This window comes from Apiospora hydei, assembly GCF_038363865.1.
Source record: "Apiospora hydei strain CBS 114990 chromosome Unknown utg000004l_segment0_segment0, whole genome shotgun sequence".
NCBI classification, from domain to species: Eukaryota; Fungi; Ascomycota; class Sordariomycetes; order Amphisphaeriales; family Apiosporaceae; genus Apiospora; species Apiospora hydei.
The window spans coordinates 6152413-6180355 of record NW_027117363.1 but is presented as its reverse complement, the minus strand read 5'-3'; the positions used below and the strand labels follow the sequence as shown (position 1 = coordinate 6180355).

General features: G+C 53.5%; 12 protein-coding genes across 12 annotated transcripts; 8 read left to right on the top strand and 4 right to left on the bottom strand.

Annotated features, from left to right (window-relative positions):
• Nucleotides 1–93: 93 nt before the first annotated feature.
• PG997_004461 (uncharacterized protein) lies at nucleotides 94–1237 on the top strand (the record flags this gene model as incomplete). The annotated part of the gene is made up of 2 exons (XM_066808776.1): nucleotides 94–147; nucleotides 200–1237. 2 exons carry the CDS (start codon nucleotides 94–96, stop codon nucleotides 1235–1237), a joined length of 1092 nt encoding a protein of 363 aa, XP_066672394.1.
• Nucleotides 1238–3111: 1874 nt separating this feature from the next.
• Nucleotides 3112–4039, top strand: PG997_004460 (uncharacterized protein; the record flags this gene model as incomplete). The annotated part of the gene is made up of 4 exons (XM_066808775.1): nucleotides 3112–3313; nucleotides 3380–3408; nucleotides 3467–3610; nucleotides 3638–4039. The coding sequence occupies 4 exons, from the start codon at nucleotides 3112–3114 to the stop codon at nucleotides 4037–4039; spliced, it is 777 nt and encodes a 258-aa protein (XP_066672393.1).
• Nucleotides 4040–5063: 1024 nt separating this feature from the next.
• Nucleotides 5064–6088, top strand: PG997_004459 (TPR domain-containing protein; the record flags this gene model as incomplete). The annotated part of the gene is made up of 2 exons (XM_066808774.1): nucleotides 5064–5849; nucleotides 5915–6088. The coding sequence occupies 2 exons, from the start codon at nucleotides 5064–5066 to the stop codon at nucleotides 6086–6088; spliced, it is 960 nt and encodes a 319-aa protein (XP_066672392.1).
• A 259-nt stretch (nucleotides 6089–6347) lies between these two features.
• PG997_004458 (RWD domain-containing protein) lies at nucleotides 6348–7152 on the bottom strand (the record flags this gene model as incomplete). The annotated part of the gene is made up of 2 exons (XM_066808773.1): nucleotides 6348–6973; nucleotides 7086–7152. 2 exons carry the CDS (start codon nucleotides 7150–7152, stop codon nucleotides 6348–6350), a joined length of 693 nt encoding a protein of 230 aa, XP_066672391.1.
• Nucleotides 7153–7510: 358 nt separating this feature from the next.
• PG997_004457 (ARM repeat-containing protein) lies at nucleotides 7511–9655 on the top strand (the record flags this gene model as incomplete). The annotated part of the gene is made up of 2 exons (XM_066808772.1): nucleotides 7511–7739; nucleotides 7797–9655. 2 exons carry the CDS (start codon nucleotides 7511–7513, stop codon nucleotides 9653–9655), a joined length of 2088 nt encoding a protein of 695 aa, XP_066672390.1.
• Nucleotides 9656–11305: 1650 nt separating this feature from the next.
• On the top strand, nucleotides 11306–12390 carry PG997_004456 (uncharacterized protein; the record flags this gene model as incomplete). Its single annotated transcript, XM_066808771.1, has 3 exons — nucleotides 11306–11870; nucleotides 11930–12288; nucleotides 12349–12390. 3 exons carry the CDS (start codon nucleotides 11306–11308, stop codon nucleotides 12388–12390), a joined length of 966 nt encoding a protein of 321 aa, XP_066672389.1.
• Nucleotides 12391–13316: 926 nt separating this feature from the next.
• On the bottom strand, nucleotides 13317–14025 carry PG997_004455 (DNA-directed RNA polymerase II subunit rpb4; the record flags this gene model as incomplete). The annotated part of the gene is made up of 3 exons (XM_066808770.1): nucleotides 13317–13438; nucleotides 13528–13655; nucleotides 13841–14025. The coding sequence occupies 3 exons, from the start codon at nucleotides 14023–14025 to the stop codon at nucleotides 13317–13319; spliced, it is 435 nt and encodes a 144-aa protein (XP_066672388.1).
• A 621-nt stretch (nucleotides 14026–14646) lies between these two features.
• Nucleotides 14647–15547, top strand: PG997_004454 (uncharacterized protein; the record flags this gene model as incomplete). Its single annotated transcript, XM_066808769.1, has 3 exons — nucleotides 14647–14687; nucleotides 14863–14985; nucleotides 15124–15547. 3 exons carry the CDS (start codon nucleotides 14647–14649, stop codon nucleotides 15545–15547), a joined length of 588 nt encoding a protein of 195 aa, XP_066672387.1.
• A 428-nt stretch (nucleotides 15548–15975) lies between these two features.
• Nucleotides 15976–16956, bottom strand: PG997_004453 (uncharacterized protein; the record flags this gene model as incomplete). The annotated part of the gene is made up of 2 exons (XM_066808768.1): nucleotides 15976–16584; nucleotides 16666–16956. 2 exons carry the CDS (start codon nucleotides 16954–16956, stop codon nucleotides 15976–15978), a joined length of 900 nt encoding a protein of 299 aa, XP_066672386.1.
• A 747-nt stretch (nucleotides 16957–17703) lies between these two features.
• On the top strand, nucleotides 17704–18887 carry PG997_004452 (uncharacterized protein; the record flags this gene model as incomplete). Its single annotated transcript, XM_066808767.1, has 3 exons — nucleotides 17704–17842; nucleotides 17903–18191; nucleotides 18251–18887. 3 exons carry the CDS (start codon nucleotides 17704–17706, stop codon nucleotides 18885–18887), a joined length of 1065 nt encoding a protein of 354 aa, XP_066672385.1.
• Nucleotides 18888–19176: 289 nt separating this feature from the next.
• PG997_004451 (uncharacterized protein) lies at nucleotides 19177–20036 on the bottom strand (the record flags this gene model as incomplete). Its single annotated transcript, XM_066808766.1, has 3 exons — nucleotides 19177–19592; nucleotides 19682–19780; nucleotides 19970–20036. 3 exons carry the CDS (start codon nucleotides 20034–20036, stop codon nucleotides 19177–19179), a joined length of 582 nt encoding a protein of 193 aa, XP_066672384.1.
• Nucleotides 20037–23579: 3543 nt separating this feature from the next.
• On the top strand, nucleotides 23580–27295 carry PG997_004450 (RhoGAP domain-containing protein; the record flags this gene model as incomplete). Its single annotated transcript, XM_066808765.1, is given in 4 exon segments — nucleotides 23580–23930; nucleotides 23996–26152; nucleotides 26164–26793; nucleotides 26849–27295. The coding sequence occupies 4 exon segments, from the start codon at nucleotides 23580–23582 to the stop codon at nucleotides 27293–27295; spliced, it is 3585 nt and encodes a 1194-aa protein (XP_066672383.1).
• Between the last annotated feature and the right edge of the window lie 648 nt (nucleotides 27296–27943).

Below are 27943 nucleotides of genomic sequence, written 5' to 3'. Positions count from 1 at the left end.
CTATTGCTTCAGCACACCTGGAAATCTTTAAAAGACGCCATCGGTACACCACATCCCAAGGGATTTGTGTTTGTCAGATCACCATCAATCGCCATGGGTAATATCAACTTTTTCGTTAATTGGGAGTTATGGGAGCAAATGACCTTTGTAAGTGTACATGCCTGGTTCCGCCTCGGATATCTTACTCACCTGATCGCAGGTTTTGGCGGGTAGTATAATCCTTGTGTTTTTAGTTGGGCTGTTGAAATTGTGGTGGATTAATAGATCGGTGAGGAAACACGAAATCCTCGATGAAGAGAAGCGATCGAGATTGTCAGAGATGCGGAAAACCGGCCTGCCTGTGGGAAAGAAAGCCGACATCCCGTTCGGCGTCCGGGCGATCCAGAGTGGTATCCAGGTTGACGGCATTTGGATATCAAGACCAGGCACTCCCAACTCAGGGACGCTGGCAGCATCCATGACTTTAGGGGGAGACTCGGATGATGAGCCGAGGGCGAAGGAGAAGGCCATGTCGTCAAAGATTGCTACGCCTTCACCAGGGCAATCTCAACGACCCAGCCCGACTGCGAGCACATTTGAACAGGGTCATTCGCCGCCGTTAGGTCCTCAGTCGACCTATAAACCAAAGCATGGCGCCATCAGGCCGAACAACCGGCCCGGTAACCACTCTAGCGCCAATTTGCAGAGGAACAGCGATGCTCTCAGAAACCTCGAAGGGGCGAATTCGCCTTCTCGGCCCGCACCCCAGTCCTATGTTCCCACGACTTCGTTCTCGCCGTCCAGATCTTCCGGGGTCCCGGCACAGGGCGAGCGGACGTCGACCTCCTCTGACGAAGGCATTACCCTGGCGAACACAAGACACAACAGCCGGATGGCGAGCCCGCTCACACAAACACCCCGGGCGTCGTCTTACACGAGGGGAGGTGAATCACGAACCAGCTATTTCACGGTGCGCCAAGCATCACCCGACGACGCACAGCAACGAAGACCTACTGCTGCAACAACGCCTGAGACCGAGCACCCGGGCGCTCCGGCGAGATCATATTCGGGCGACGCCCATGCCAACCGATCCACACGACGGGTGAATGCCGGCTTTGAGGTGTTGCCGGCTGGGACCTTCGGGACACCGCCAGTCAATGACGACCAGAGCGACTTGGAAAGCGGCAACAGGTTCCCACCACCAGTGACGAGCAAGTTGCACAAGAAAGCACGAAGCAGGTCATCCAGTCGCGCCTAAAATCAAATGCCAGGTCATACCATTATCAAGAGCGCTGCTATCTTCAGAGGGAAAAAGGAGTTAATATGGGATCATGGGACTTGGGGCATATAATACATCTGCATAAATCGGTGTACAGTTAGCATCATCATAAGCATAAAGACTTCGATTTTCTGGCTATAGTTTCTTTGGTCAATACTATCCGTATTTGGCAAGCCTGGTCCAATGGATCCCTTGAATAAGAACCGGGATTGGCGGAGATAAGTCAGCATCATCCCTACGTCCCCAGCATGTCGTGGGTTGTTGAGCTGTTCGTTCAATGTGGGAGACTGGGGAAGATCGCAACGGCATTCGTTTCCACAAGAAACAAGTCATCTTCAGACATACATACATACATGAATGAGGTGTGAGGTCTTCTTTCATCATCCTCTAAGCACTAAAATCCGGGCACTATGGACAAACTCCACTACTCGTCTGTACACGATGAGTTAGCGACGTGGCAGTGCCTGCATCGTCGTGAAAATCGCACCGCATCGGGCCGTCAGACACAAGCCGCTGTTGGTGGTTGTTTGCCTCGCAATGCGATTTGCTCGCGTTGTATATCCTCAACCCACAAGCCAAGGCGCACGAGCTCAGCAAGCTTCGCCCTGGATATCGCAGGGCCTCTCCTATGTAGTAGTATTGTTTCCAAGTTTGCCGGATTCACTGCCGCTTCCCTCCAATCTATTGTCAATGTCAAGTGGGAGAAAGAGAGAGTGTGTGCTGTACTGTACTTCGTATTGCTCCACCAAATAAAAAGCGCCAGGTAAGGACGAGCTCATCAGCACTGACTGGCATCCCCGACGCCCGGCCAGCCCAGGTCAGATCTGACGGAATCGATGCAGGTCCGCACTTCCGGAAACGGTGTAGACGTACTTATGTATTGTATGTAAATCCAAAGATGGCGCCAATGCTGCTAGCAGAGTCGGGGGCTGTGTTTGGTTGATCGTCACTGGCGATGCAGTTTCTTGGCATAGATCATCCCCGCAAAGGGCATTTAGCTCGGGGCTGGCTGGCCGGAGAAGGAAAATGCATCAATGTTCCATCTCGAACCCAGTCCAACCAGCTGTTCGGGAAGTCGGAACTCGCCCTCGTTGCATCGCATCGGATCGACGCTCGCTCAATACGTGTATCACCTAAGGTGTTGTGTGTGCTGTCCTTTTCTTCAAACATCTACTGCAACTACACAATGTACCTGTATTCGTCGATTGATTCAACGCATGCCTCTTTTCGCACCCAATGGAGTGATGTGACAATCATCAGATGAACTTGCGACAAGGGCACACGCTCGGAAGCCAACAACAGGCCGGTCGTGTAATGGAAATGGAGTTCACACCTGATACCGAGTTCCACGGCCGAGCTAGCAGTTACCTATTTCGTGCCAAGGGCCAGAACACAAGCCTCGCCCTTCCTGGATGTGGTGCTACGGGGGGACGATCATCGCTTCCTTGGTTGCTGGAACTTAAGAAGCCGCCTTGCGCTTTTAACCCGTGTTCGCTCTCTACCTAACCTAGTCGCAAGCCATTGCGAAACCCAACCCGAATTCGTCAAGACCCGACCATACCTACTCACAATAGCATTCCCTTCGCCTGCGGATTCAACCATCCAGCACCGTTGCAGCCGGGTTCATGTGTTTGGATTAAAAGAAATTCCTACCTTCGGGCCTATTTGCTTTACTTGCTTGCCTATCTCCCGCCCTGCCCGAATAATCAATTTCTACCTATCTAGAGAGGCAGCTGATAACCCGCTTTCTTTGTGACTTGAACTCAATTGCATCCTATCGAGCCGGCCCACGCGCAATCCATTTCAAATACACTCACCACCGCCTTGTAATTTGAATATCCGAGCATCCAACAATGCCTATCCGCAATCCCTTTGCAACTCTCGTCACCAGGCGACCAGGCAACGACGAGAACCTTCGCCCCGACCTGCTGCCACCTACCAAGGATGCTGCCCATCCAGGTTTTGAGAGGGTAGATACGGTGGGATCCAAGGCCTCGTCGGCGCTGAGCATGCGCAGCGCCAAAAACCAGGACAATGGTGACTATAAGATGAGTGGTACGACACCCTTTCGAGCTCTACATTGTTCTACCAAGTGTAGCTGATTCATGATTTGTGATTTAGTCGTCAATGACAGCGGTGTCTATCTACCGGTACTTGTCCCCCCTTGCGCCCAATTGGCGCCCATTTCACTGACGTTCAAGCATCCAGCCTTCTCCTAGTGAAGAGAAGGGTCTCTGGCCCAGGCGCCCAGCTGCCCCATCGCGGACATCCATGGATACCCGGAGTAGCATTGGCGACATTGAACACTTCTCAATCTCCAGGGAGTCTTTCGACTCCTACCGGCGCTCTTTTGTAAGTCGCCGACAAGGGTCAACCTAGTTCGGGCGGGCATTAACATACCATGCAGGATATCTCGGCCAGGTCTCCGGTAATCGTCCACGACCTCCCCGCCAGAGCCTCGATTCTGCACGTTTCCCGCGTATGCCGAGGTCATCTGTTAGGGATAGATTCTTCGACCCCGAGCCGCCCACTGCCGAGGAGGCCTTCGAAGAGGTCGGCCTCAACGACGACCAAAAGCAACCGCCTCAACAGCAGCCAAGGAAGCGTGGCTTCTTTGCCAAATTTTCGGATGCGTCAGAACCTAACACCCACAGCCATACCCAGGGCATGTCGCGCTTCATCCCAGGACGCAAGCGAGCGCAAAGCGGGCAGGGCGCGGAACTCGGCAACATGGAACGGCCAAAGTCGTCGCATTCTCAAGAAGGAGAGGAAATGCAATAGATCAGACACTATGCAAGCCCCAATAGCACCGGGGTGTTTCTCCTGGCCCGGGGCGAATTGATTCGGCTCATTTCTCGGCGTGCAGGCGCAAGGCATAGAAGGTTCGGCGTTATTTGGAGAGAGCAACTGCTTGCTTTCTTTTCTGTCGGTGGCTTGCTTTTGACGAGTCGCTTCGCTACTGGCGTGCAGGTTTCTTCTTGAAGCGCATAGCCAACTCTATGGGACGGTGGTATTTATCACCACCCGTGGGACCTTTCCAGAACTCTAATGATAATGAAACCATAGAAACGAGTCAAATGCGAAATATTATACCGTGGTCATGCTTCAAAATGGAAGCCTTTTGATATGGAATACACGAGCAATGGCACCCGTATCCAGGTCTTTGGAAGGCATCGCTGAGCACTAGTGGCTACATAAGATACTGTGATGTGCTCAAGGTACAGCATTCTCGAGATAGCACGCGCATAGCCCGGATTCTCTGTTTTCAATGAGAACAGTGAGAACAGTATAAGACATAGAATGAGTATACCAGATTTGGGGTACATGTACTTGAACCGGACTATGCAGTATATAGAGTATTTATTAGCATCAAATTGATCTGATACAGTGATACCTACATCTCGTCTTGACTTAGCCCCACCATTAAATGTCTCTGTCACTCATAAGCACAGGCACCTAGGGGGACCTACGGGGACCTACCCCTCCAATGCCAAGTCCTCTGATCCCTTATCGATCTCTTATCTCAACGGTCGTCACCAATTTTTTTCCTGTACACCCAGAAGTCGTCGAGTGCCCGGTCGATTGTGCTCCCAATTCAACCCCGGCATTACTCGACAAGGTCACTGTTGAAGCGGATCACGTCACTACACAATCAGCCTCTCTGCAATACCGATGGCGCCCACAAGACCCAGCAAGAAGGCGAAGAAGGGCGACAAGAACGCTGCTTCGGCCGACGACTCCAAGGTTTCCCCACTCCTCTATGTCAAGGCCGCCGAAACCCAACTGCAGGCAGGCAACCCTTCCGATGCTCTGGAGCTGGCGCAAAAAGGCTCTGAGCCAGTCGCAAACAGGTAGCGACAGCGCCCTCGCTGCGCTGAACCTGCTGGGTCAAATCAACATCGAGATCGGCGAATTCGAAGCAGCCCGCGCCTCCTTCCTCAAGGCCGTCGCCATTGATCAAGATGGCAGCAGGAGTGACGAGACGGGCGGTGGACCGGAGAAGTTCTTGTGCCTGGCGCAGCTGAGCGAGGAGGGTGGACAGGACAGTGTCAAATGGTTCGAGAAGGGAGCCGCGGCGCTCAAGGCCCAGATCCAGAAATACGACGACCTCAAGAAGTTGACCGACGAACAAGAAATCATGGTCGACGAGCTCCGACAGAAGCATGCCATGACGCTCTGCGCCGTCTCGGAGATCTACATGACGGATCTATCGTGGGAAGCAGACGCCGAGGCGCGCTGCGAGGCTCTTGTCACCGAGGCCACCATGGTCGCCCCCGACTTTGCCGAGACATGGCAAACCCTGGCCAGCGTGCGCATCTCCCAGGAGCGTTTTGACGATGCCAAGGCTGCCCTGATACGGAGTATCGACCTGTGGAAGGACTTGCCGACAGGTGACCCCTCTGTACCTGATTTCCCCAGCCGAGTTGCGCTGGCCAGGTTGCTTATGGAAGTCGGCATGGAGCAGGAGGCCATCGAGGTCCTCGAGAGATTGGTTGGAGAGGACGACCATAGCGTCGAAGTCTGGTATCTGGGAGGCTGGGGTCTCTACGTCATGGGCGAGAAGCAGAAACAACAAGATTCGACTGAGGGGGTGAATGGAAATCGACCTGGATCTCGAGCAAAACTTGGCTCAAGCAGTGTCTCAACCTGTTCAAGCAACAAGAATACGAGGACGAGCGTCTGGGCGACCACGCCAATGAGCTTCTCACGGCTGTCAGTAAAGACCTTGGGGATGTACCCTCTGACGATGAAGACGACGGAGCCGACGGAGCCGACGGAGACGAGGTGTGGGAGGACGAGGATGGTAGTGACGAAGAGATGGACGGTTGAATGTTCGGTCCCTTTAGATTTGCTGCTTTTGGTCGGTCACGTATGGGGTGCTAGATGTGACGACAACATCTCGGCGTTTTGGTCTGGCATTTAACGGCGTTAGGAGACAATAAAAGGGCTTCGGGCAGCCTTCCTTTGCGACATGGATTGCTGCATGCTAGTGTCAATCAGATCTACAATCGTCCATCCATTCTACCAAGAAAACAAATGCGCCTGAACTCCATGCAATGTATGCGTATATAATCCCCCTTGTCTGTAATCACGTGGCGACTTTCAAGGACTCGACGCCCTCGGCCAAGCCACCGTCCTCGTCGTCTCCCTCATCGACCTTGCCAACAAGACCACGCTCCCAGAGCTGCTTGCCTGTGAGCTTCTTCTCCTCCTTCACTCTGGCTTTCTTCAGCTCCGCGAGGCGCTCTTCCTCCTGGCGTATGCGCTCGTCTTCCATCTCCTGCATGAAGCCCTCGCGCCACTTGATGAACGTCTCTCTTGTGACGGGTGTGCCATGGAACTTCTTGTTTTCCTCGCGCTCGGCCGCCAGCAGGACCTCCTCGTGCTCACGAGCCTTGGCCGCCCGGCGGTCCAAGATGAGCTGCTCCGCGTTCTCCTTCAGGGCCGTCACCAGCGTGAACACCATGGCCATTCCCAGGTTCTCCTGGATCGTGTCCTCGAGCCCCGACAGCAGGGTTTCCTTGTCGTTGGCGACGGAGAAGAGCGGGTGTGGCGCCGCGTTCTGCTCCGGCGACAGGTCCAGCATCGGCGCTTCGTCCGGGTACGCGTCCGGGTACCGCACGTGCAGGACTACGGTTGGCGGGTCGTTGGGGTCTTCCTCGTCCGGCGGGAGATCCAGCAGGACCGAGACCCGGTATTCGGTCTCATTGATGTCTGCAAGGGTCGGGCAGGCTTGGGGTCAGTGGACTGAAGAATTGCTGCACTGCGATGCATGGATGGCGGGGTATGTAGATGCTCTCGCTCGGGCTGGACCGGCGCAACTCACCTGTGATCTCTTCTGGGAAGATAGAGTCAAGAACTTCGCGTTCCTCGACCTGTTCTTCACGACCCATGTTGAAAAGAAGGTATCCGAGATCTTGCTTCCTCTGGAGTTCTTGTGCGATGCGATGCGTGTATGGTGAATGCAATTGAAGACTACCTACTGGTGGGCAGGTACTTACATGCCTACTACGGTAGCTGGGCATAGTGGGCTTACAGGCGTTGATGGTGGGGTGCCGAAGACTGAGGGTAGCTGGATGCTGGTCTCACCGCCCGGCAGTAAATAAAAATTACCAGGCGATAACGCCAAAAGTTTTGGACGTTATCTATCAGTAGTAGCTTGGATAATTGATCTGGTAGCGGTTGGCCCATTGACTTTTGAAGAACATATCCCAACTTTTTCGCTGCCATTCTCAGCAGCCAAAACTCGAAATGGCTCCCAGAGACGCTGCCGCCGGCGCAAAGCGCAAGAGCTTCAACGGCCCCAAAGACAAGTCCAACAAGAAGCCCAAGTTCGAGAAGCGCCCGGCTCCCAAGGAAGAGCCCGTAGTCGACGAAAACGACGATGACTTCGAGGCTTTCTCAGACGATGCAGAGGATGGATGTGCCTCGTTAGACAGCAAGAAGGCCAATGGGTCCAACGGCGCAGAAGCGTCAAATGGTAAGTCCATCTGATGTACACGCGCCATCACCCCATAATACTCACCCTCTTTACCAGGCACGAATTCGCGAGAAGCACATCAGAAGCAGAAGCAGATTGCGCTCGAGCGCAGGAACCAGAAGCCTCTGGCCGACGAGTCCCTACGCGCGAAGAAGCTCTGGGAGAGGTTACGAAGGAAGTCTCATGTCCCCAAGGAAGAGCGCGACAAGCTTGTCGACGAGCTGTTCGCCATCGTTACCGGCCGGATAAAGGAGTTTGCGCTGAAGCACGACACGGTTCGTGTCGTACAGACAGCCATCAAATACTCCAACCCTGAACGACGAAAGATGATTGCGAACGAGCTGAAGGGCACATTTGCGCAATTGGCCGAGAGCAAGTACGCAAAGTTCTTGATCGGCAAGCTTATCGTGGAAGGCGAGAAGGAGGTCCGGGAACTTATCGTCCCCGAGTTCTACGGAAAGGTTCGCAAGTTAATCAACCACCCGGAGGCGTCTTGGATCATGGACGATATCTACCGCGGCGTTGCTACGCCCGAACAGAAGGCGGTGATGCTGCGTGAGTGGTATGGCCCCGAGTTTGCGATTTTCAGAAGCTCCGGCGATGCTGCCACCACTTCCGATCTGGCCACGATTATTGAGGAGCAGCCGAGCAAGAGGCCAATCATCATGAGGTATCTGCTGGATCTGACGAATCAACTTATCCAAAAGAAGATGACTGGTTTCACTATGTTGCACGACGCCATGCTCCAGTACTTCCTGAACACCAAAACCGGCACCGAGGAGGCGAAGGAGTACACTGAAATGATCAAGGAGGACGAGAGTGATCTGCTAAAGAACATGGCCTTCACCAAATCCGGTGCCCGATTGGTCTGCCTTCTTCTGGCACATGGTTCTGCAAAGGACCGCAAGCAGATCCTTAAAGCCTACAAGGATACATTCCAGCTGATGTCAACTGATGCGCATGGCCATCTCATCATCCTTACTGCTTACGACGTCATTGATGATACCGTTTTGACTTCCAAGTCCATATTCCCTGAGATGATTGGCAAGGGCGAACAAGACGATGCCAACAACTTGCTCGTCCTTGCAAATGACCCGAATGGTCGTCTATCTGTCCGGTACCTGTTCGAAGGTCCTTCAAGGGCCCTCTTCGATGGCAGCCATGCTTACGATCTAGAGCTTCTGGCAGAGATTGGCGAGATACGGAAAACTACCAGTAAGAAGGACCCTGAGATCCGGAGGAAAGAGCTCGTCACGGCGGTATCTCCACCCCTGATCTCTTCCATCGAGTCTTCGGCCCTGGACTTGGTATCTACTTCGTTTGGCTGCCAAATGGTTGCAGAAGTTTTATTGTCTGCTGTCGGTGACAAGTCCGAGGCCCTAAAGGCGGTCGCTGGTGCAGCCGGTGGTGACCCGAACGCTGAGATGGAAATGGATGTCGATGAGGAGGAAGCCAAGCCTGAAGGTGAAGAGGAACCAGCACAGGTTCACATATCTAAAATGCCCCATGGCGGTCGTCTCTTCAAGACGCTCATTGCCGGTGGACGTTATGACAAGGCCACTAAGCAGATCAAGCCGGTAGACCCACCGTTACGTTTTGCAGATATACTCTATCCGGTCATCAAGGACTACATTGTATCGTGGGCTACCGGTCCCAGCTCCTTTGTTGTCCTGAGCTTGCTCGAAGCCGGAGACTTCTCGCATGGCGATGAGGTAAGGAAGATCCTGAAGAAGGAAAAGAAGACGTTGGAGAAGGCTGCCTCCGAAGAGACCCCTGAGCAACAAGCCGCTCGGGAGGCCGCGGAGACCAATGGAGATGGAGATAAGCCGGCCAAAAAGGGAAAGAAGGGACCCAAAAAGGAGAGATCGGTTGGGAACATGGGTGCCAAGCTATTGCTAGAGAAGCTTACGAAGTAGTATACGGAGCTATACATCTGAGATGGCTGCGAAGGCGGCAGGGCCTACCTGTCAGCACTTCGAGCGGGTTTGCGCCCGGGTTTTGGGCGGAGTAATTCACTGTTCTGGTATTATTTTTATTCATGCCATCTCATGTTGTGGTACGGCTAACTGTTGTGCTTCGCAGACGCGTCGCATGAGCCGACATGTGTTGGTGACCTGTGAGGACAAGTAGTCCAAAGGGACATGCCATGCCCTTGCCGAAAACCGTGTTACGATCGTTTTGTGTGGCTATCTTTGGAGAGTGGACTTGACATATGCGGTTCTCCGGAGGCATCCACTGGGATCACAGGCATATGGATATCATTTCAAGGCCCGGCAGTAAACCCCATGTAAGATGTAAGTGGACTGTGTGTCCTGGAAATGCCAATGCAATCAGTGCTGCATGTTCAATGGCCCTTATGTAGGTAGCCGGCCGCTTTTGGATCCATCGCACTGTACTGATGGACGGCACCATCGCCACGCTGTATACGTTCGGCAAGAGCACGACATGGTAAAGGCGGCCTTTGCAAAGGGCCTCCCAACACTGACTGCTGGCTGGACATGGCCATCATGACCACGTGTAAGCAGGCAGTCCATCTCTTGATCGTTCAATGGCAGACGATGCAGTGCTCGTCTCTTAAAGCTCATGTCAAGGTGGGCTGGCGCTCTTCACCACAAGATGTGGCCATACAATGTACCTACCTACCTACCTAATGCACTTCCAATTACTCTACCTTATGTACATGTACCTAGGATTCCATAAAGAGCCCTCCCTACAGGAACCAGGTTCCGATATTCGAAGCCTGGGCTCTGATATGCGTTTATCCTTATAAATTTGAGAAGTGAGCTCGTGCTACTCGAAAAGTCTGCAGCACACAGATAGGTAGGCACACTACTATAAGCTTGCTCGTGCTTCTTGGTTGGAACCAACTGGAGGTCATTGATGTCCTGCTCTCTTGCGTGACTTCCTAAACAGGAACGTCTGATGGCACAAACACTTCGTTTGTGTGCTTTGGGCCGTCAAACCTGTCCATTTCCTTCCTCTCGACTGATTGCGTGCGGATGTCCTGTCTTCCTTCATATTTCCTAGGCCCTACATCTTTCAGCCCTCTAGTCCTTTTTTTTGTTTTGTTTTGTTCCCTTCTCCTTTCGTGGACACCTTGTGCCCGCTCCATGACCGACTTCACATCACTCCCACCTGAAGTCGCCAACCAACCAATCTTCCACCGCACATCGTGGCCCATGCAAACGTGGTCAGGTCAAAAGACCAACAATTAATGCTCACTGCCGCTTTCTCATGTTCCGCCGTCATTGGGCTTGATCCGGGCTCCAGCAGGTCATCGATGACTGCTCCTTACCTACATTGTTGCCACTAAATCCACCACTGACTTCATCGACGTTGCCTACAGTCACTATGATGGAGGGAAGAACGCAAATCGGTCAGCTTCTTGCATCAGACTGTCCGCGAGGTTCCTCCTACTACCATTGCCAAAACCCACAATTCACTGGCTGTTGTTCGAGTAAGTACAACGAGCCCGAGCCCGAGCCCGAGCCCGAGCCCGCTTGATCCCACCTGCCCAGAAAACACACGATACTTATGCCTGACTCTCGAACCTCTTGGTTTTGACGATGGATATCGATCATCTACTAACGCACATGACCACAGCCGACCCATGCAAGGAGGGAGGCTGCGATGACACGTTTGCCACGGCAACCAACGACCCAGACCCCGATCCCACAACCACCCCATCAGAGATTGCGTCCGTAGGCCCGCCTATGACAGCGGCCCCGACGGACACAACAACTTCATCGGCGACAGTCTCTTCGGCGGACACGACCTCCACCGGATCTACCAGCGCCACGTCGTCACCGACAGCAACAACCATCACGGTTCCCCCTCCACACCAGACTGGCCAGCCGACCTCTGTACCGGAAGGCAATGATGCCAGCGACAGTTTCACGCTTGGGCGAGCAGAAATCGCTGGTATCAGCGCGGGTGGTGTCATTGGAGGGCTGTTGTTGATCTTCGTCGTATTCCTACTGATCCGCCGCCGCAAGCTGGCCAAGCGTATGCCTTCTTTTGTTGATGCGCGTGGCGACCAACTTGACGAGAAACTTATGCATGACAATCAGAGGGCGGCAAGGGGCGTTCGCACTGAGAGCAATGGCGAGGATGTGTTTGCACCCTTCGGTGGTAAGCATGGTAGTTGTTCAGCTCCTGTGTCGTAGATCACCCCAAATCTAACCCCCCAGCTACAGGAAGAGCGACATCTCCAGCAAAGCATACCGATCAAGACAGCGCGGAGCTATCCAAGAGACTCGGAACCCCCCATAATAGCATGCGAAGTATGGAAGGCAACAGCTCCCTTGTAAGCCCCATCACGCCCACCAACACGGGACCCGGTGCTTGGAAGGACTTGCCTGGCGGCCGAGCACATGATACCATCGAGGAGGAAACATCAGATGTGCCCGCTCAACTCGACAGCAGTCCAGTATACATCGAGTTGGATTCCAGAGACACGGAGAGACCTGCCCCGGCAGAACTGCCCTCCGCGTTAGGCCCCCCTCGATACCGAGACCCAAGTCTACCAACGACGTTCTTAATCACCCGCGTTTGCTGACCCCGGGATTTTCGCGTACGATGACTGGAACCATTATGCAATCCGATGCAGCTCAGCAAGGACGAGCCCGTTCTGATTCGGGCAACCCCCTGAGAGGAACGCTCAATGCAACTTCCGCAGAATGGGAGTCCAATCGACATGTCAATAGCTGGACTCACCTCTGAAAGTACTCTACCTGCAAAGGAACATCCTGCGGAGGCCGAGTACCCGGTGTCGTTTGCCATCTATTGCAGGTGCAGTCCCTCAAAAAGAAAGCATGGAGCAACATGAATTGCATCTAACGCGACCGTCAGCAAACTGGAAGCTCTGGAAAATCTTGGTGTTTCACGAATGCGATTTCCTAACTTGCTCAATCCCTAGATACCCCCAAATACCCCTGGATGGGTGCTGTGTGGCCAATGACGTGGCCCAAGAATCGTACCAAGTTAAGTGTTCATATGCCGCAATGCAGAACACCCAGACAATGTAAACATTAAACTGCAAGCTGCCTGGCCTTGAGAGTTAACTGATTGATGATACACGCGACATTGGACTTCTCTAAACCCCGATCTATGTAGTTTTAGTGGTGTTAGCACTTGCAGGAAAGCAACCTGTGCCATTTCGTCTTGGATTGCGAGAAGGTGGGATTGCCCCGATGCAGCCTGTAACCCGCAATCCACCGCCATGAACAAACAGCACATTCCGACCACTATGATCCACGGTATCTGCGTTGCCTGAGATGGCAACGAGGCCTTCTGAATTCGAAACCTATCCTACGCCATGTCCATGCAAAATACAAAATGTAATCATGTGTGGTCTCCTCGGCTCAGACCAACTGGATCGTGATGTTCCTTGGTCTTTATGCAATTCTAGTAATGATGCTGGGGGAAACTCGTGAAGGAGGGGATAACGCCAGTTTCTGTGATAACGAGAACGAAGAACACAACGGCCATGACCGAAAACTCAAAAGAAACAACCTTAACCTGCCAAACCCCTGCTTTTCATACTCGACGTTTCCTGGTAGACAGTCTGCGACCCTCCTATTGGTTCATGAACTTGCCGACCTCATTCAGCAGGTCGTCGAGCTCGTTATCGCTGATCTTGTCCTGGAGCGACGGGATGAGCGTTTTGGCTTCCTCGGCATTATCGCAGCATAGAGACCCTATATGAACGCAGAGTTTTAGCTGTCATGACACAGAGGAAGGGACCGAGTGCGTGTGTATGGAGTCCTCAGGTCGTAATTGAACGTACCGAGCTGTGCGCGCTCAAACTTGTGGAATTGAGGGTAGGCGCCCAGGAGTCGTTCCACCGCCTCGACATTCTCCTTGTTCTTGAAGCGTGAGAATGCATCCAGGTAGTCGATCGTCTTGCTCAGCATCCTATTGGTAGGGAAAGCGGCTTGGTGTCAGCTACTAGAAACAATACGAAAACAAAGGCTCCCAAGCAAGATGCGCCAGCTGCGCGCTCTCCCCCTCTCCCTCGCCCCGGGAAGAACCCGTCACGTTCCCTGTTTCCTTCTTTCTTTTTCTGCTTCATGATGGAGTGGGGGACCGGTTAGACGTACTCAGTCTCGTGCGCTTCGCCCTTGCCCTTGCGCCTGCTTTCCGAAATGGCGTTGAGGAGGAGCGACGCCTCGGACAGCGACAGCGTGTCGACGTCCTGGAACTCTCCGAGATGGAGCTCGGACGATGCCTCCTCGTTGCCGGCGGGCACGGGTTTCGTACGCGAGGTTTGCTGGTTGGCAGACATGGTGGATGTGGTCGATCGGTCGGTCGGTCGGTTGGACAAAACCCTCTCGTTTAGCGAGGGTTCCCTTTGGCTTTCTTTGTCTCTCCCTCGTTCGATAGGGACGGGGGTGCGATAGGCAGCTGGCGATGATGGGCGGTCGGTGTGCGATAATGGTTCCCTCCGCTTGGAAATGATGTCGCGTGGGGACAAAGAGCCCGTGGGGGAAAGCTGCAGCTGCGAGCTTTGTGGTTGGGTGGCGCGACAGGGAAGTCGCGATGGGCAGGCAGGCAGGTGTGTCTTTGGGTGGTGCGGTAAGGTGATCTTTTTAAGGTTTCCCGGATGCGGCTCTGGCAGACCAAAAGGACCTTGGACCAAATGGGTCGGACGCTAAAGCTGGGGAAAGCTCCCTCAATCAGTGCTGAGAGAGTTCGTACAGTACATACAGCAGGTGGGATGAGTCCCTGTCGGAAGGCAGGCCTGAGCTGGTCTAATTGGAAGAAAAAGCCCGACTTGGGCGTGTCGGAGAAACCTCGGTGGAGATCCGCCTGCCAAGTGCCGACTACAAGCATCGAAGGCAAGGCTCCTACACCACGTCGCATTGAATAGGAGGTTGCCCGCTAGCATACGGGGCGAAAGCGTTGTATGCGACTAGAACTGGAAGAAGAGAAGACAGAAAAACTCAAGTATCGTCGCCTTTAGGAGACCAACATGAGAAGGCCTTGAGATATCCACTCTCGTTTGCTTTTCCGTGGCCCAGTCTTAGGCCTTGGGGACAGATCTTCCACAGAAAGATGTAAGGACGCCGCCCCTGCCAACCGCGATACTCCCCCAAACGGAGCGTACTAACACACTTCACAGGGCTGTCATTGCACTTCTCATCATCAACAAGGCCGGAGGTCTGATTTACAATCGGACTTTCGGGGAGGGACTTAATCAGCTCAATTCGAACGACTATCTGGTCCTTGCGGGTACCTTTCATGGGTTCGTCTCCCCTTGAGCCCCCTCCCTCCGTTCTACATCTTGCCAGCTCTGGCCGAGATGACGGCCCCTGTCCCCTATTTCTCCTGTCAAAAAAAAACCAAAAACAAAAGAAAGCATATGCTGAGATATCGCGAACAGTGTCCACGCCATCACAGCGCGTCTGAACCCCCTGCGGGAGCACCAGGCCGCGCACTACTACGCCCAGCAGCAGCAATACCAGCACTCTGCCAGCGGCAGCCTCGGCGGCGCTTCGTCGTCGGGAGGAGGAGGAGGAGGCCAGGGAGGCCCTCTGCCCAGCCGGCCGGAGCCGCCCTCGGGGCTGGAGGTGATGGAGACGGAGAACTTCCGGCTGCAGTGCTTCAACACGCAGACCGGGACCAAGTTCCTGCTCTTCACCGACACCATGCAGGCCAACGTCGACGTCGCCATGCGCAAGGTCTACGAGCTTTACGCCGACTACGTCATGAAAAACCCCTTCTACCAGCTCGAGATGCCCGTGCGCTGCGACATGTTCGACCGCAAGCTCAACTCGTACATCCGGGAGATTAATAATTCTCGTTGATGAACGCTCGTCGAGGTTGTAATATGTCGGCGTTTAGGATGGGTGCTAATGATGATGATGCATCGGGCGACCAAAGCGGAGATGGAACACACTTAGGATGGGCAGCTGACCCATACTCACCTCAGAGTATCCAAATACGAGAGCCAGGCCTCCAAAAGGAGCAAAGCTTATGGACTAGACAAGGTTATTATGTACCTGGCAGTCGAAGGTGCGGTTGACTCAGTAGGAAGGGGTTTTTTCTCTCACGATTCTGTCTGCATGGGACGGCGTTAGGTGTTTACTTGTATGCAATGCATTTTCGTCACTATAAGAGAACTATTCGTAGAGAATAAAGACCTCTTCGCTGTCATGGCCAGTTCCTCTTTAGTCTATCCCGTCGGTATTGTACAGGTACAAAATAGCATGTGAGCATCGAAGCTCAAGGCCATCTATGAGGTGTCCATCTTATCATCGCCATCCTTCTTGGTGTCCTTCTTGCCAGTAGATCCGCTGCCACTCGCTTCGCCATCCTCGTTCAATAGAGGTTGTCGCTCGTCTTCCTCCTTGATACCCTCCAGGTTTGGCTTAGCTCCATCGCCGTCTGCTTGGGTTTGCCGCGCTTGTCTGGCGTTCTCTTCCTCCATACTCATGCGCAGAGCCAGGGCCAACTCGGGGTCATCAGTGGGATCAAAGTCGAACCCGCCGAAGTCGCCGCCGCCACCGGACTCGGCACCACCAGCGCCTCCGGCACCCGAAGCACCCTCGCCGAGAAGGATCGGGGACGATATGAGCTGGTCGCTAAGCAGCCGGCCGCTCGGGGGGACCACGACGAGATGGGAGCTGTCGGGGCTCTTGAGAACGTTGTTGAATGCCTCCAGCTTCTTCTGCACCGCGTCATTGTCCAGATCCCCGAATAACACGAAATCGATGTCCAGGTTGCTCTTCTTCATCTTCTTCGCTAGTGAAACAAGCGCCTTCTCTTCATCGGCGACTGGTGAGCAGACGAAGGCAATGATTCGTTGGCGCTGGGACTTGTTCTGGCGATGCTTCAGGGCTAGCTGTGGTGGATGTTAGCTGGCAGTCTCATTGATATATGGACAGCTGGTCCCATCTACTAGGGCTGCATAGGTAGGACGTACACTGGCGATCTGGATACCGGTTGCGAGGTGCGAGGTGCCGGAGATCTTCTTTCTTGTGCGATGCAGACCCTCGAGCAGCTTGCCTCGTTCCGTTGTGAGGGTGGACAGGACCTCTGGGCCCTTGCCGCCCATGCTCATGAGGCCGACTGACGACTCGGGATTGGACTGGGTGATGTTCTCGAAGATGATGTTGATGGCGTCGGCCTGGGCATCGAATCGGTTCGGTTGGTAGTCGCCATTTCTGGAGCTCTCGCTGTTGTCGACAACAATCATGACTGCTTCCAAAGGCATCTTGGCGGTCGGGTTGTCAGCCGGGAGCTGACTTCAGAACGAATGGGGTATTTGTTTTCTGGAGGGGACGGGGAGGACGAAATCCGAGTTCGTGCGGGACGTGGTTTGAGGGTGATCTATGTTGGGAAGCTGGAGAAGGCTGACGATAATGGAGTGCAGCTGGCGGGCGTGAGGCAGGGTCGGGGAGCTTAATAAACGTCAGTAAGCCAACACCACAGGTAGAGAGAGGTAGCAGGTACGTACGTAGCTGAGGTAGCCTTGGGCTCAGGCCTGCGCAATCCAGTCCAAACCAATTTGATCCAATGCGGGATGCTGAGTGGATGTCGGGAGATCGGGCTCCAGGTACTTATTTTTTGGCTGAAGCTCGGGCCACACAACTCCCCTGCGCGCCCTGGAAGTGGAAGGGAAAGAGCTTCAATGCTGTAGGCAGGTAGGTACCTACCCAACTACCTGCCGCTAAGCCCGCAGGGCACTTTTGTTTACTTTCAGCAACACTCGTCCACTGATCTGGAGTCCCCCATACGGGCACCACACTACATGTACTGCACATTGCCTGCAGCTTCACCAAACCCCTTCGAGACGCCAAAAACTCGCCCACCACCACCACCACCACCACCAAACGCGGCGCGAGCAAAGCACGACAACCTGGAACCAAAAACAAATCGACATCCTTCACTGTAGCACGTTTCGCCCCGCCATTTTCGCCAAATATACATACGCCCGTCGAGCCTGGAGGCAACATACAACATGGCGCCCGTGCAACCGAGAAAGCGCAAGTCGTCGACGTCGCCTACAAGCACTCCCCAGAGAAGCCCGATCAAGAGGAGAAAAGTTGGCCTCTCCCTTGCCCAGAAGCAGGCTCTGATCGAAAACTTGCAACTAGAGAGTATGAATCCCGTCCCGTAAATAGTATGGGCAGAACGACGCGTCTAACCCTCCCTCCTAGTTACCGAACGCGCTCGAAGGTTGAGAGCCCAGTACAATGTGCAGGCGCAGCAATTGCGATCTCGGGTGGAGATGCGTGTTAATCGCATTCCTACTTCGCTCCGGAAAGCCAAGATGGGCGAACTCTTCGCCAAGCACTCAGAACCGCAACCGTCGCGTGCAGCTCGCTCACAGTATGTTACTCGACCTCCACCTGTACCAGCCAAGGACGGCACATCGCCCAAGCCTATTCCCCGGAAGCCTGTGTCTACAAATGGGGCTCATGCCAGACGTCCTCATAACCCTGTGAGGTAGGAAGGCGATGTTTCTGAATGGGCTGCCATGCTTGAAGTTTACTGACCGTCTATAGTGACGAGATGGCAAGTGTCTACGACAAGGAAAACTCGGCGGAACCGATCGCAATCCCTAAGAAGAAGTCACGCGCCGGCCTTGTTGCAGCTGAGGCTTCCGTCCAGCCTAGTCACGTCCTGTCGCCCACATCAACCAATGCGCGTGTTGCGCCGCGGGCCACCGAACGCCCGACCTCACCTGTCAAGTCTGGGATAGGGCGACCTCCCTCTCTCCGTCCAAGAACATCACGTCTAAACCGTCCTCCAATATCCTGTCAAGCATGGTCGAAAAGGCAAAGGGATCACGCGCTGCAGCCGCATCACGGAAAGCTGCTGCACCAGCAACAAGTGGAGGCGCTGCTAGCTCGAGCACTCGATCAAGGAAGCCCCCCGTTGCCCGCCGCCGCAACCACGGCCTCTACACGTGGAAGGCGGAAGGTCAGCGGCGCCAGCGAGTCGAGTGAGTCGAGCACGTCTACGGTTGTTAAGAAAAGCACAGCATCCCGAGCGAATGCTACTAAACCTCCGCCGCCGACCAAACGCACAGTCATGGGGACGATAAAGTCGGCCACTTCCAAGAAGGCACCGGCGTCTAAAGCGACAGCAGCACCTGCAAGCACAACTGGCACTGGTAGGACATTGCGAAAACGAGCTTGAGATATCTGGAGCCAACACCCCTTGTAAAGCAGAAATATGGCTCGTGCAAATATGAGGTTCATGACGGATTGGGACGGCGTTCTTATGGATCACGGAGTTCTGGGTTAGGTTACATCACTATGGAATTGCTAGGTACAATAAGATGGTGCCCAGTTGGTCTTCTGGGTAATCTGTTGATTTCTATTTGAGCAGTCTGCCTCGGTGTCCTAGTCTACATGTTACACTGCGTGCATACATGATACGACACACAACTTTCGGATCCGACCCATGCCTGATCTGAGCAGGCCTCTCAAGCAGCAGCACTTGACTTCTTTTTCTTGTCGTCAACGAGCTCAATGTTGTCCTCTGGTATATCCTTGTACTTCTCCAACAGGAACTCCTCGATCTCGTCGCTTACATCTCCCTGAACGACGATCTCCTCGCCGCCGCTGGGTAGCTTGGTGACGGATGAGCCCGTAGCGAATTTTTTGCCGAACTCTTTGGCCACCTTCTTCAGCTCAAGCCCGAATGCTTCCAACCCCGAGACGGCCGTCACGAACTTGCGCTTGTTTCGCTCCACTCGCTTGATCGTTATGACGCTGTTGGCCATCTTGTCCGCCTGCTTCTGCTCGGCCTTCTCGGCCTGGGCCGCCTTCTTCTTCGCGTCCTTGGCGGCGCGCTCCTGGGCCGCGACGGAGAGGTTTGCCGTGGCGGCTTCTAGTGCTTCTGTAGGGAGAGAGAGAGAGAAACCATGCGTTAGAGGATACCGATTGCCGGGCGCCGTGGGCCGCGCAAAGAAAGATGGATGGACATACCTGGCGACCATATCTGTTCGTACATAGAGGGATGGGCCTTCTGTAGCCAGTCCTGGCATTTCTTGGCGGTGCCTCCATATTCACAGTACTGTTCGATTTCTATCAGTTAGTCCGAGGTTCGATTCTTTCGAAGGCCATGGTGTGGCAAGGAGTTTCGCCCTGTCGCAACATACCTCTGGGGGAAGAGTACAGACTGCCATGACCGTACCATCGCCAATCGTTAGCCTCCAACCGCGTCTTTTGACGGGAAAAGCATGCAATGCTGGGAGATAAAGGCGTCTTGCTTACCGCCGCAATAAGTCACATGGCGTCCCTGGGGCTCGCTGGGAACGTCTGCTGTTTCTGTATCTGCCATTTGAGAAGACTGATACAAGTGACGCGGGGCTATTTTCTGTATTGAGAGTCGGAACGGGATCGATAGCTCTCCTTCAGTTATCAGTCCAGCATTGGATTGCGGGGTTGTTGACGGAATTCCTAACCTTGAGCCTTTTGGTGGGGCAGGCAGGCAAGGAGGGACGGGGACGGGGACGAGCGAGGCAAGGCATGGACGTCAATTGATGGATGTTTGGCTGATACACCCCCCCCCCAACTGTCTTCAAAGAAGAAGCGCCTACACCAAAGTACATACCTCCTAAGCTACATGTAGGTACTGTACATACTTTACAGAGTGAGTCTGGCTTGAGAGTTGCTCGGTTAGGTAAGCTCTAATCCGTCACAGAGTCTATCGTGTTGCTGCACTTGTATTTGATATCGCATGCATCACAATCGAGAATGCCATTCTAACTGCCTGTGGAGTAAGAGGAGAGAACGCATGCTATGTAGAAGAGATCGACATCGCCTGTCTGGCACTTTAGATAGGTCGCTGCATACATAAGTTTGTTGGACTGACTTCAACCATGATGATTGGCGGTCAACGGTAAAGCCACGCCACGATGCATTGCTTGTACTAGTTCAGCCTCGAGACGTACATGAAGGTGATATCTGCAAAAGGATGTGGCGAGCGGTACTGGAAGTCACTGCATCGTTGAAATACTTTTTCCCCTTCTTTTCTTCTAGACCTACAGGTAGAGGTTTGCAAAACGCCGTTACCACTCATGTCAGCCCCAGCACATTGGCCTAGCACACTTGTGGAGGAGCAGCAAGCCTTGGCGCTGAAGGAAGAGAGTGCAGGTAGAGACGACTGTTGGCCCCTAATTTGACCTGGCTTGATTTGCAGGTAGGCTCCATGGCGTCAGAGGGATGTGAGTTGCAAGTTATGCATAAGAACGAGTGCAGCCTGTGTTCACGCATGGCAACAAAAGTCACAGGTTGTTTTTACCCTTCTAAAACCATGGACTTCAGGTACAGAATCTTACATATGTAGGCTGTATGCTGTATGCATGTAGTTGTTGGGTTGGATGGCCCACCTGGAGGCGACGCTGGCGGCGAATGCTCCAGTCGTATATTTCATAGGAGCCCCTGTATGTAGGTTGCGGCGGTGAGATCTGTATAGGCTTATCTTATAGGTCACCACGTCTGGGCATCCGATCTCAAGAGGCCGATCTTGGAGGCTTTCTCGGGTATACACAACAACAATAACAACAAAGGAGGAAAAGAAGAAGAAGAAGAAGAAAAAAAAACTGGCTGGCTGCCTAGGCCGTTAGCTTGTGAAAAAACGCGACCAGCCTCTAATTGCACTTCCATACTATCTCGCGAACCAAGTACCAGCTTGTGTGCATTGATGTTTAGAGCAATGCAATGGTGAAATTGCAGCCCACGTGACTTTGGGATCGACATGAATTTGCTGGTCTGATCTGAACAAGCAGCAAGCGCGGCAAGTAACTCGAGCCGGCTGGATTGTCCTCTAGACACATGGATCAAATAGGAAAATGTACTCCGTACCTACCTACCTACCTACATACCTAGGCCATTGAATTAGGGATCTACATGCACTCCAAAGACGTCCAGGTAGACCGAGCTGGTCGTGGCAGGGCTGGTGAAAGAAAAATGCCCATTGATATCCATATATCTATATATCTAGGTGAGTAGGTTTATATACATACAAGTATACATACCTATACATATACACGTGAACAATCTTCCGCCACGGCTGATGAATCTCGTTCTTTGTTTGGTCCGCCCTCCCCGTGCCCCGTCTCGTACTCGAGTCGCATCTCCTGCTTCATCTCTGGTTGTTGGAGCACACTAACTGTCATGGACCTCCACCCACACACAAGGTTCCTGGGCTGCTTCCATGTTGGAAGCTCCCTCGTTGGCTTCCAGGCTAGTGTGCCTTAATGGGCAAGGAGCATCGCTCATTCATTCCACCCCCTGGCGCCGCCCCAATCCGCACTAAAACGCACCCGTACCGTACCGTCCAGCACAGCGACTGGATGGAGACCTCACCATTGATTGATGGTCCTGTTTATTACCTACCTACTTACATACATCAATACATGTACATGTAGTCGGCTGGAGGAGGAGGACCAGGAGGAGGACCAGGAGGAGGACGAGGGTAGGCTGGGCAGGTACCAGCGGCGTTCAGCCGATTCCACCATCACTTCCAATAGGACGGTGCTGTTCTGTTCAGGCGGTACATACTTACCTACCTACCTGCCTACCTACTTACCTGCCTACCTACCTACCTATCAATGTATTTACCTCTTACCGTACCTGATTATTACCTCTTCCTAGCATCGATCTAATTGCTCGAGGGACCCAGGTCCAGGTTGGACCTTTCTATCATCCTCCATTTCATCCTCCACCACCCACTTGTTCCCTTTCCACCTTTTCAATTTCCAGCAGCGTGTACTAAGGTTACACCTGAATGATCCAACTAGGGTGCTTATTCCCCTCTGGACTCCCCTACCACCCTACCACCCGGCCAGCCAGTACCAAGTGCCAAGCCTACTTTACTTGGTCCCAAAAGTTGCAGCACTTTGTACCTACCTACAGTACATACCCGACCTCAAAACCAGCCCAGCGCTATTGTACCGACTGTGCTGTTACTGCACACATGCCCAACCTGGCTCGCTGGGCATAGCGCATACCTACCTACTTACCTACCTGCCTGCCTGTACATACCTACCTACACGTACTTGCCTACATGTACGCATACATACGCCTGCTACACTACCTATTACAATAGTTGAGCACCCGGGAGCGCGACGTCGATTTTTTTGACCTGATACCCTTGTTTCCCTTGCCGGTCACGATATCTTCCCATTTCCTTGTTTCTGCCTTCCGAGCTCGACCTTCTTTGATTCGATTGACAGGTACGTGGACTGCAAATTGGCACGCTTCCCGGCCCAATCTGCATGGTTGATTTCATTTCGTGAAGCCCGCCGGCCCCAGCTATTTTCTGCCTGTCACCCTTTCTCGGCGGCATCCAACTTATTCCATCTCCTCCTACTCCTACTAGCACACACCCCCGGCCTGGCTCCCCCAATTCGATGAGGAGAAGAAGGGTTGTCGCAGGGTCCAAAATATCCCAATCTCCAATGCACCAGCCTGCACTGCACACTTTAGCAACCCAATCCAGTGCACTCAAAGTCATCCATCTCTAAACTTACACACTTAATAATCCGAATGCAGAGACCAGAACCTGCTGCCGCTGCTGCTGCACGACACCGATAGCCACTTGAGCAACCTGTCCGGTGTCCCCCTCCCCCGTCGCACGCACTATCCTATCCGTTGTGGGAAAGTCAACAGTGTCGCCCGCCCAATGCCCAGGTCTGACGTGGGACAGCACCCCCAACCGCCACATTGCCGTAACCAATAGACACTGCGACTGCCCTGTCCTCTGTCAACTAGAAACAGTCGCCATTGAGAAAGGACCACCACCGCTACCACCACCACAATCCCGGCGTGAAAGCATCGCGTGGCGGCGACGTGACAGGCAACTCTCTCGGTCGCCAAGATGGGCTCGGATTACGGAGGCGGTCTGGCTGGGGACCGCATTCACGGTCACCCTCCGCCGCCCGTCAATGTCAACGACAACGGCTACCAGCTCGACAGGGACCGCCTGCACATGACACCAAGTCCCTCGTACCAGAATGGTGCCTTCCCTCCCCCGACCCGACCGCCCGGCTCCCCTGCCCTCAGTGTCGGCAGCGAATCGCGAAAGAGCAACGAGAGAAACAGGTCAAGAGGTCGCGATAGGAAAGCAAGTGGACAAATGCGAATATGCCACAAGTGTGGAGAGCCTTTGACAGGCCAGTTCGTAAGGGCACTCGACGGCACATTTCACTTGGACTGTTTCAAGTGCAGAGTAAGCTCCCCCTCCGAACCATGTATGGCCAAGACGGCAACACTGATACGTGCTGTGCAATTCAGGACTGCGGCCAGATCGTCGCATCCAAATTCTTCCCGGCTGAAGACGAAGAAGGCGGCGGCCAATATCCGCTCTGTGAGACGGACTACTTCCGAAGGCTAGGGCTACTCTGTCACCAGTGCGGAGGTGCACTCAGAGGATCTTATATAACTGCCCTCGACCGCAAGTACCACGTCGAGCACTTCACCTGCTCGCTCTGCTCGACTGTTTTCGGCGCTCAGGACAGCTACTACGAGCACGATGGCAACGTATACTGCCACTACCACTACTCTACCCAGTTTGCCCAGCGGTGCAACGGGTGCCACACTGCTATTCTCAAGCAGTTTGTCGAGATATTCCGCAATGGTCAAAATCAGCACTGGCATCCCGAATGCTACATGATTCACAAATTTTGGAATGTCCGCCTCACTCCCGCCCAGGACGGCGGCGAGCCTTTGCCGGAGCCCGAGGATACGGCCGAGAGCCGCGAGCTTGTCAAGGTCGAAGAGGAGAAGATGGAAGACAAGGTCTATCGCATTTGGAGTGTTCTCTCAACGTTTGAGGAGTCGTCGGCCGCTTGCATCTCTGATATGTTATTGCATGTTAGTAATGGCGCCTACATCGACGGTGTCATGGTAGCCAAGAAGTTCATTCTTCACGTTGAAGTTCTCTTTACGGCTGCGGACAGACTGGACGACTCAATGAAACGGTTTGAACTGAAAGGTGCTTTGCCCCTTGACGTGGATGCCGGGAAGTCCCAAGCTGACCCAAGTACAGGGCTCTCTTATGGGCGTGAGGCAAAACTACTCTGCAAAAAGATAGTATCCTTCTTTTCTCTCCTTTCGAAAACCCAGGATACGGGTGTTCGAAAACTAGGAGTCACCCAAGAGTTGCTGTCGCTCGTTACAGGCCTCGCCCATTACCTTAAGCTGTTAATTCGAATCTGTCTGCAGGGAGCTCTGAAGTTCGAGAGGGAACAGCACACTCCCGATGGACTCTATCAATTCCTCGAAGATCTCAGCCTGATCGAAACAGCCAAGAGCGAAGATAGCACGCTGCAGATAACAAACGGCATAGCGCGCCTGTCCGCCAACGACTCGGATCAGTGTACATTATGTCGGAAGCCTATCGAGGACCAGTGCGCATTAAGTGGAGACAAGAGGTGGCATGCAACTTGTGTTTCTTGCGAGAAGTGCAGCAAGGAGTTGAGCAAAATCTTGGATCAGGCACGTGTTCAGCGCGATCTCAAGATCCTCTGCGCCGACTGTGACGCGCAGTCTGGCAGTATGGGACAGCGGGTCGAACACATCTCCAAACTTCAGCAATATGTGTTCCTGCTAAGGGTGGCACTCGCAAGGCTGCTGGAGATACTCAGGAATAATGGCGCTCTTTCTCATACACCCGAAGATCCTAATGCCGGCGAATACAACTCGGCCGACGGGCAGAAGCCACCAACCGAAAGCAGCCCTGCCCCTATGTTGACCTCCGACTCGCGGTCCAAGTCGTTTGCGGGAGGTGAGTCGGAGAGGCATCAGAGAGAGTCGTCTTATGAGAGCACTCTCAACGATGTTCGCCGACTTAGAAGCACCCGTCTCGATAAACATCTGTCTTCCAGCCTTAGGAAGGCTCGGACTTCGAGGATAATGGACGGGCCTGAAGGACAGGGGGTCAGACCTGGCTCTGCAGGGGCCGACATGATGTCTCGAAGCAGAGACATTCCAGAGGAAGAACGGGAAGGCGGACTCGGTGGTTCGACTGAGCAGTACTTCGGACATCAAGACGCCTTGACTCTGGATGACATCCCCCGTATCGTGGCTGTGGAGCAGGCTAAGGAGAAGCAAACAGCACAAAATAGGCAAAGCCGCCAAGAGCTGTTCCGTTCGCCAGCTACGCACCCTGTGTTTGGCGCCGGCGGTCATCAGAGATCACAGTCTGACGGGCGCGATGATCCTCGTCTACAGGCTGAACCCTCGCCGCAGAGAGGCACGGGAAAATTCTTCTCAGAGCTCTCAGGCTTGGAGTATTTCATTGTTCGCCACGTCGCTGTGCTCTCGATGCATCCATTGCTTGAGCCAGAGTTCACGCTCGAAGATCTTTTGAGCCTGATCGAGGCAAGGAAACCCCCAACATTCTGGAACAAGTTTGGAAAAGCATTCGGGAATAAAGAGAATAAGAAAAACGTCAAAAAAAGGGCGTCTTCGGTGTGCCACTTGAAGTCATCACCGAAAGAGATGGCGCAGACTCGACTGATGGTGTCGGCCCTGGCGCTCTCCGCATACCCGCCATTGTCGAGGACACGATTACTGCCTTGAAAAATAAGGATCTCTCGGTTGAAGGTGTCTTCCGGAAGAATGGAAACATCAAGAAGCTGACCGAAATGGTCAACGCAGTTGATCGTGATGGCTGCGACGCCATCCGCTGGAATGATGAAACGCCTCACCAGCTTGCAGCGCTGCTGAAGCGGTATCTTCGCGAACTTCCTGATCCTCTCATGACTCAGAAGCTCTATCGCGTGTGGACGGCCGCAACGAAGATCAAGGATGCCGACAAGAGGAGGCATTGCTTGCATCTGATTTGCTGCCTCCTTCCTCAGCTCAACCGCGACTCCCTGGAAGTTTTGTTCAACTTCCTGAAGTGGACTGCCACTTTCCACCAAGTGGACGAGGATACTGGTTCAAGGATGGATGTCCACAACCTGGCTCGTGTTATGGCCCCCAACATTCTCTACATTGTCAGCAAGAACCCCACCTTCTCAGACGAGCCAATGACTGCCGTTGCTTGTGTGGAGGAGATGATTCAATACAATGATGAAATGTGCATGGTAAGTGACCCTTGTTGCAGTTGACTAGTTGTTCCCGATACTAACTCCCCAACAGGTTCCCGATGAACTCATGGATATCTTGGGCGACTCCACGTTGTTCAGCAACAGCACTGATATTACCACCAAGGAGATCCTCAAGCGTATTGGGGATCGCTCCGTCGGTGGACCTAGACACTATGATGCAGAACTTGTTAACAGACAAGACAACATCAGGCCCATGGCTACCAGAGTGGATACGGACCCCGGCACATGGCATAACGAGCGAAGTGTCCCGGTTCAGGAGCCGTCCATACCGTTCCCGCAAAACCAAGGAACACCTCCACAGCGCTATCGAGTGCCTGATCACGGGCCTTCGCCGTACCCTGAGCAGTATGGCCCGGCTGAACAGCGCCCTGAAGGTGCAGAGAATGGGCAGCGCCAGCAGTGGCGGAACTCGAACTCGCAAGCGAATCCTGCTGCATGGGGCCGACAGAACAGCTCCATTCCTACAGGCACTGGTTAATACATGTCATCAACCTTCGGTATATATACCTCCACCTCCACTGCGTTTTGGGTTCTATTCAATCATGGAGCGAACCGCAGTTTCCTGCCATTCCGCAGGAGCGCATTCACGACATAGCATGATTCTGGTGTAGACAGACTTTGACAGCATTTTCGGCCGGCGTTTGATGAAATCCATTCGACCTACAAAAAAGATGACGGTTCTGCGATACATTCAAATTCATGTTTTTGCGACCTCAGCGAGGCTTCGTCTTCAGGGGCAGCTATTTGACGCCCCTTTCGTTCTCATATTGGCCCAGCCAAAACTGCTGCGCTACCTTTTGTTTGTTGGTTGCAAAGCTTGGAGTAGTGTGGATTTATGGCAGCCATTTTCTTCTTGGCTGGTCTTCTTCGATGCGAAAGTGATGGGGCGCTGGAGGTTACATACTCTACATGACCAGTAGGCCAGAATCGCCGGTGTCTTGGTTTGATGGAAATTGTCTCAGTGCGACTGGTGGGGAGGGTATTGGCCCAACTATGTCTCTCCTACGCATTCCTATTCTGCAATACCGGCATCTGTGGAATGCTGTTGCTCGTCTGCGTACCCGATCCTGCCTTCTAGACATGCTGCCATCATATTCCTTCCCAAATAAATCAACGCCCAAGCACA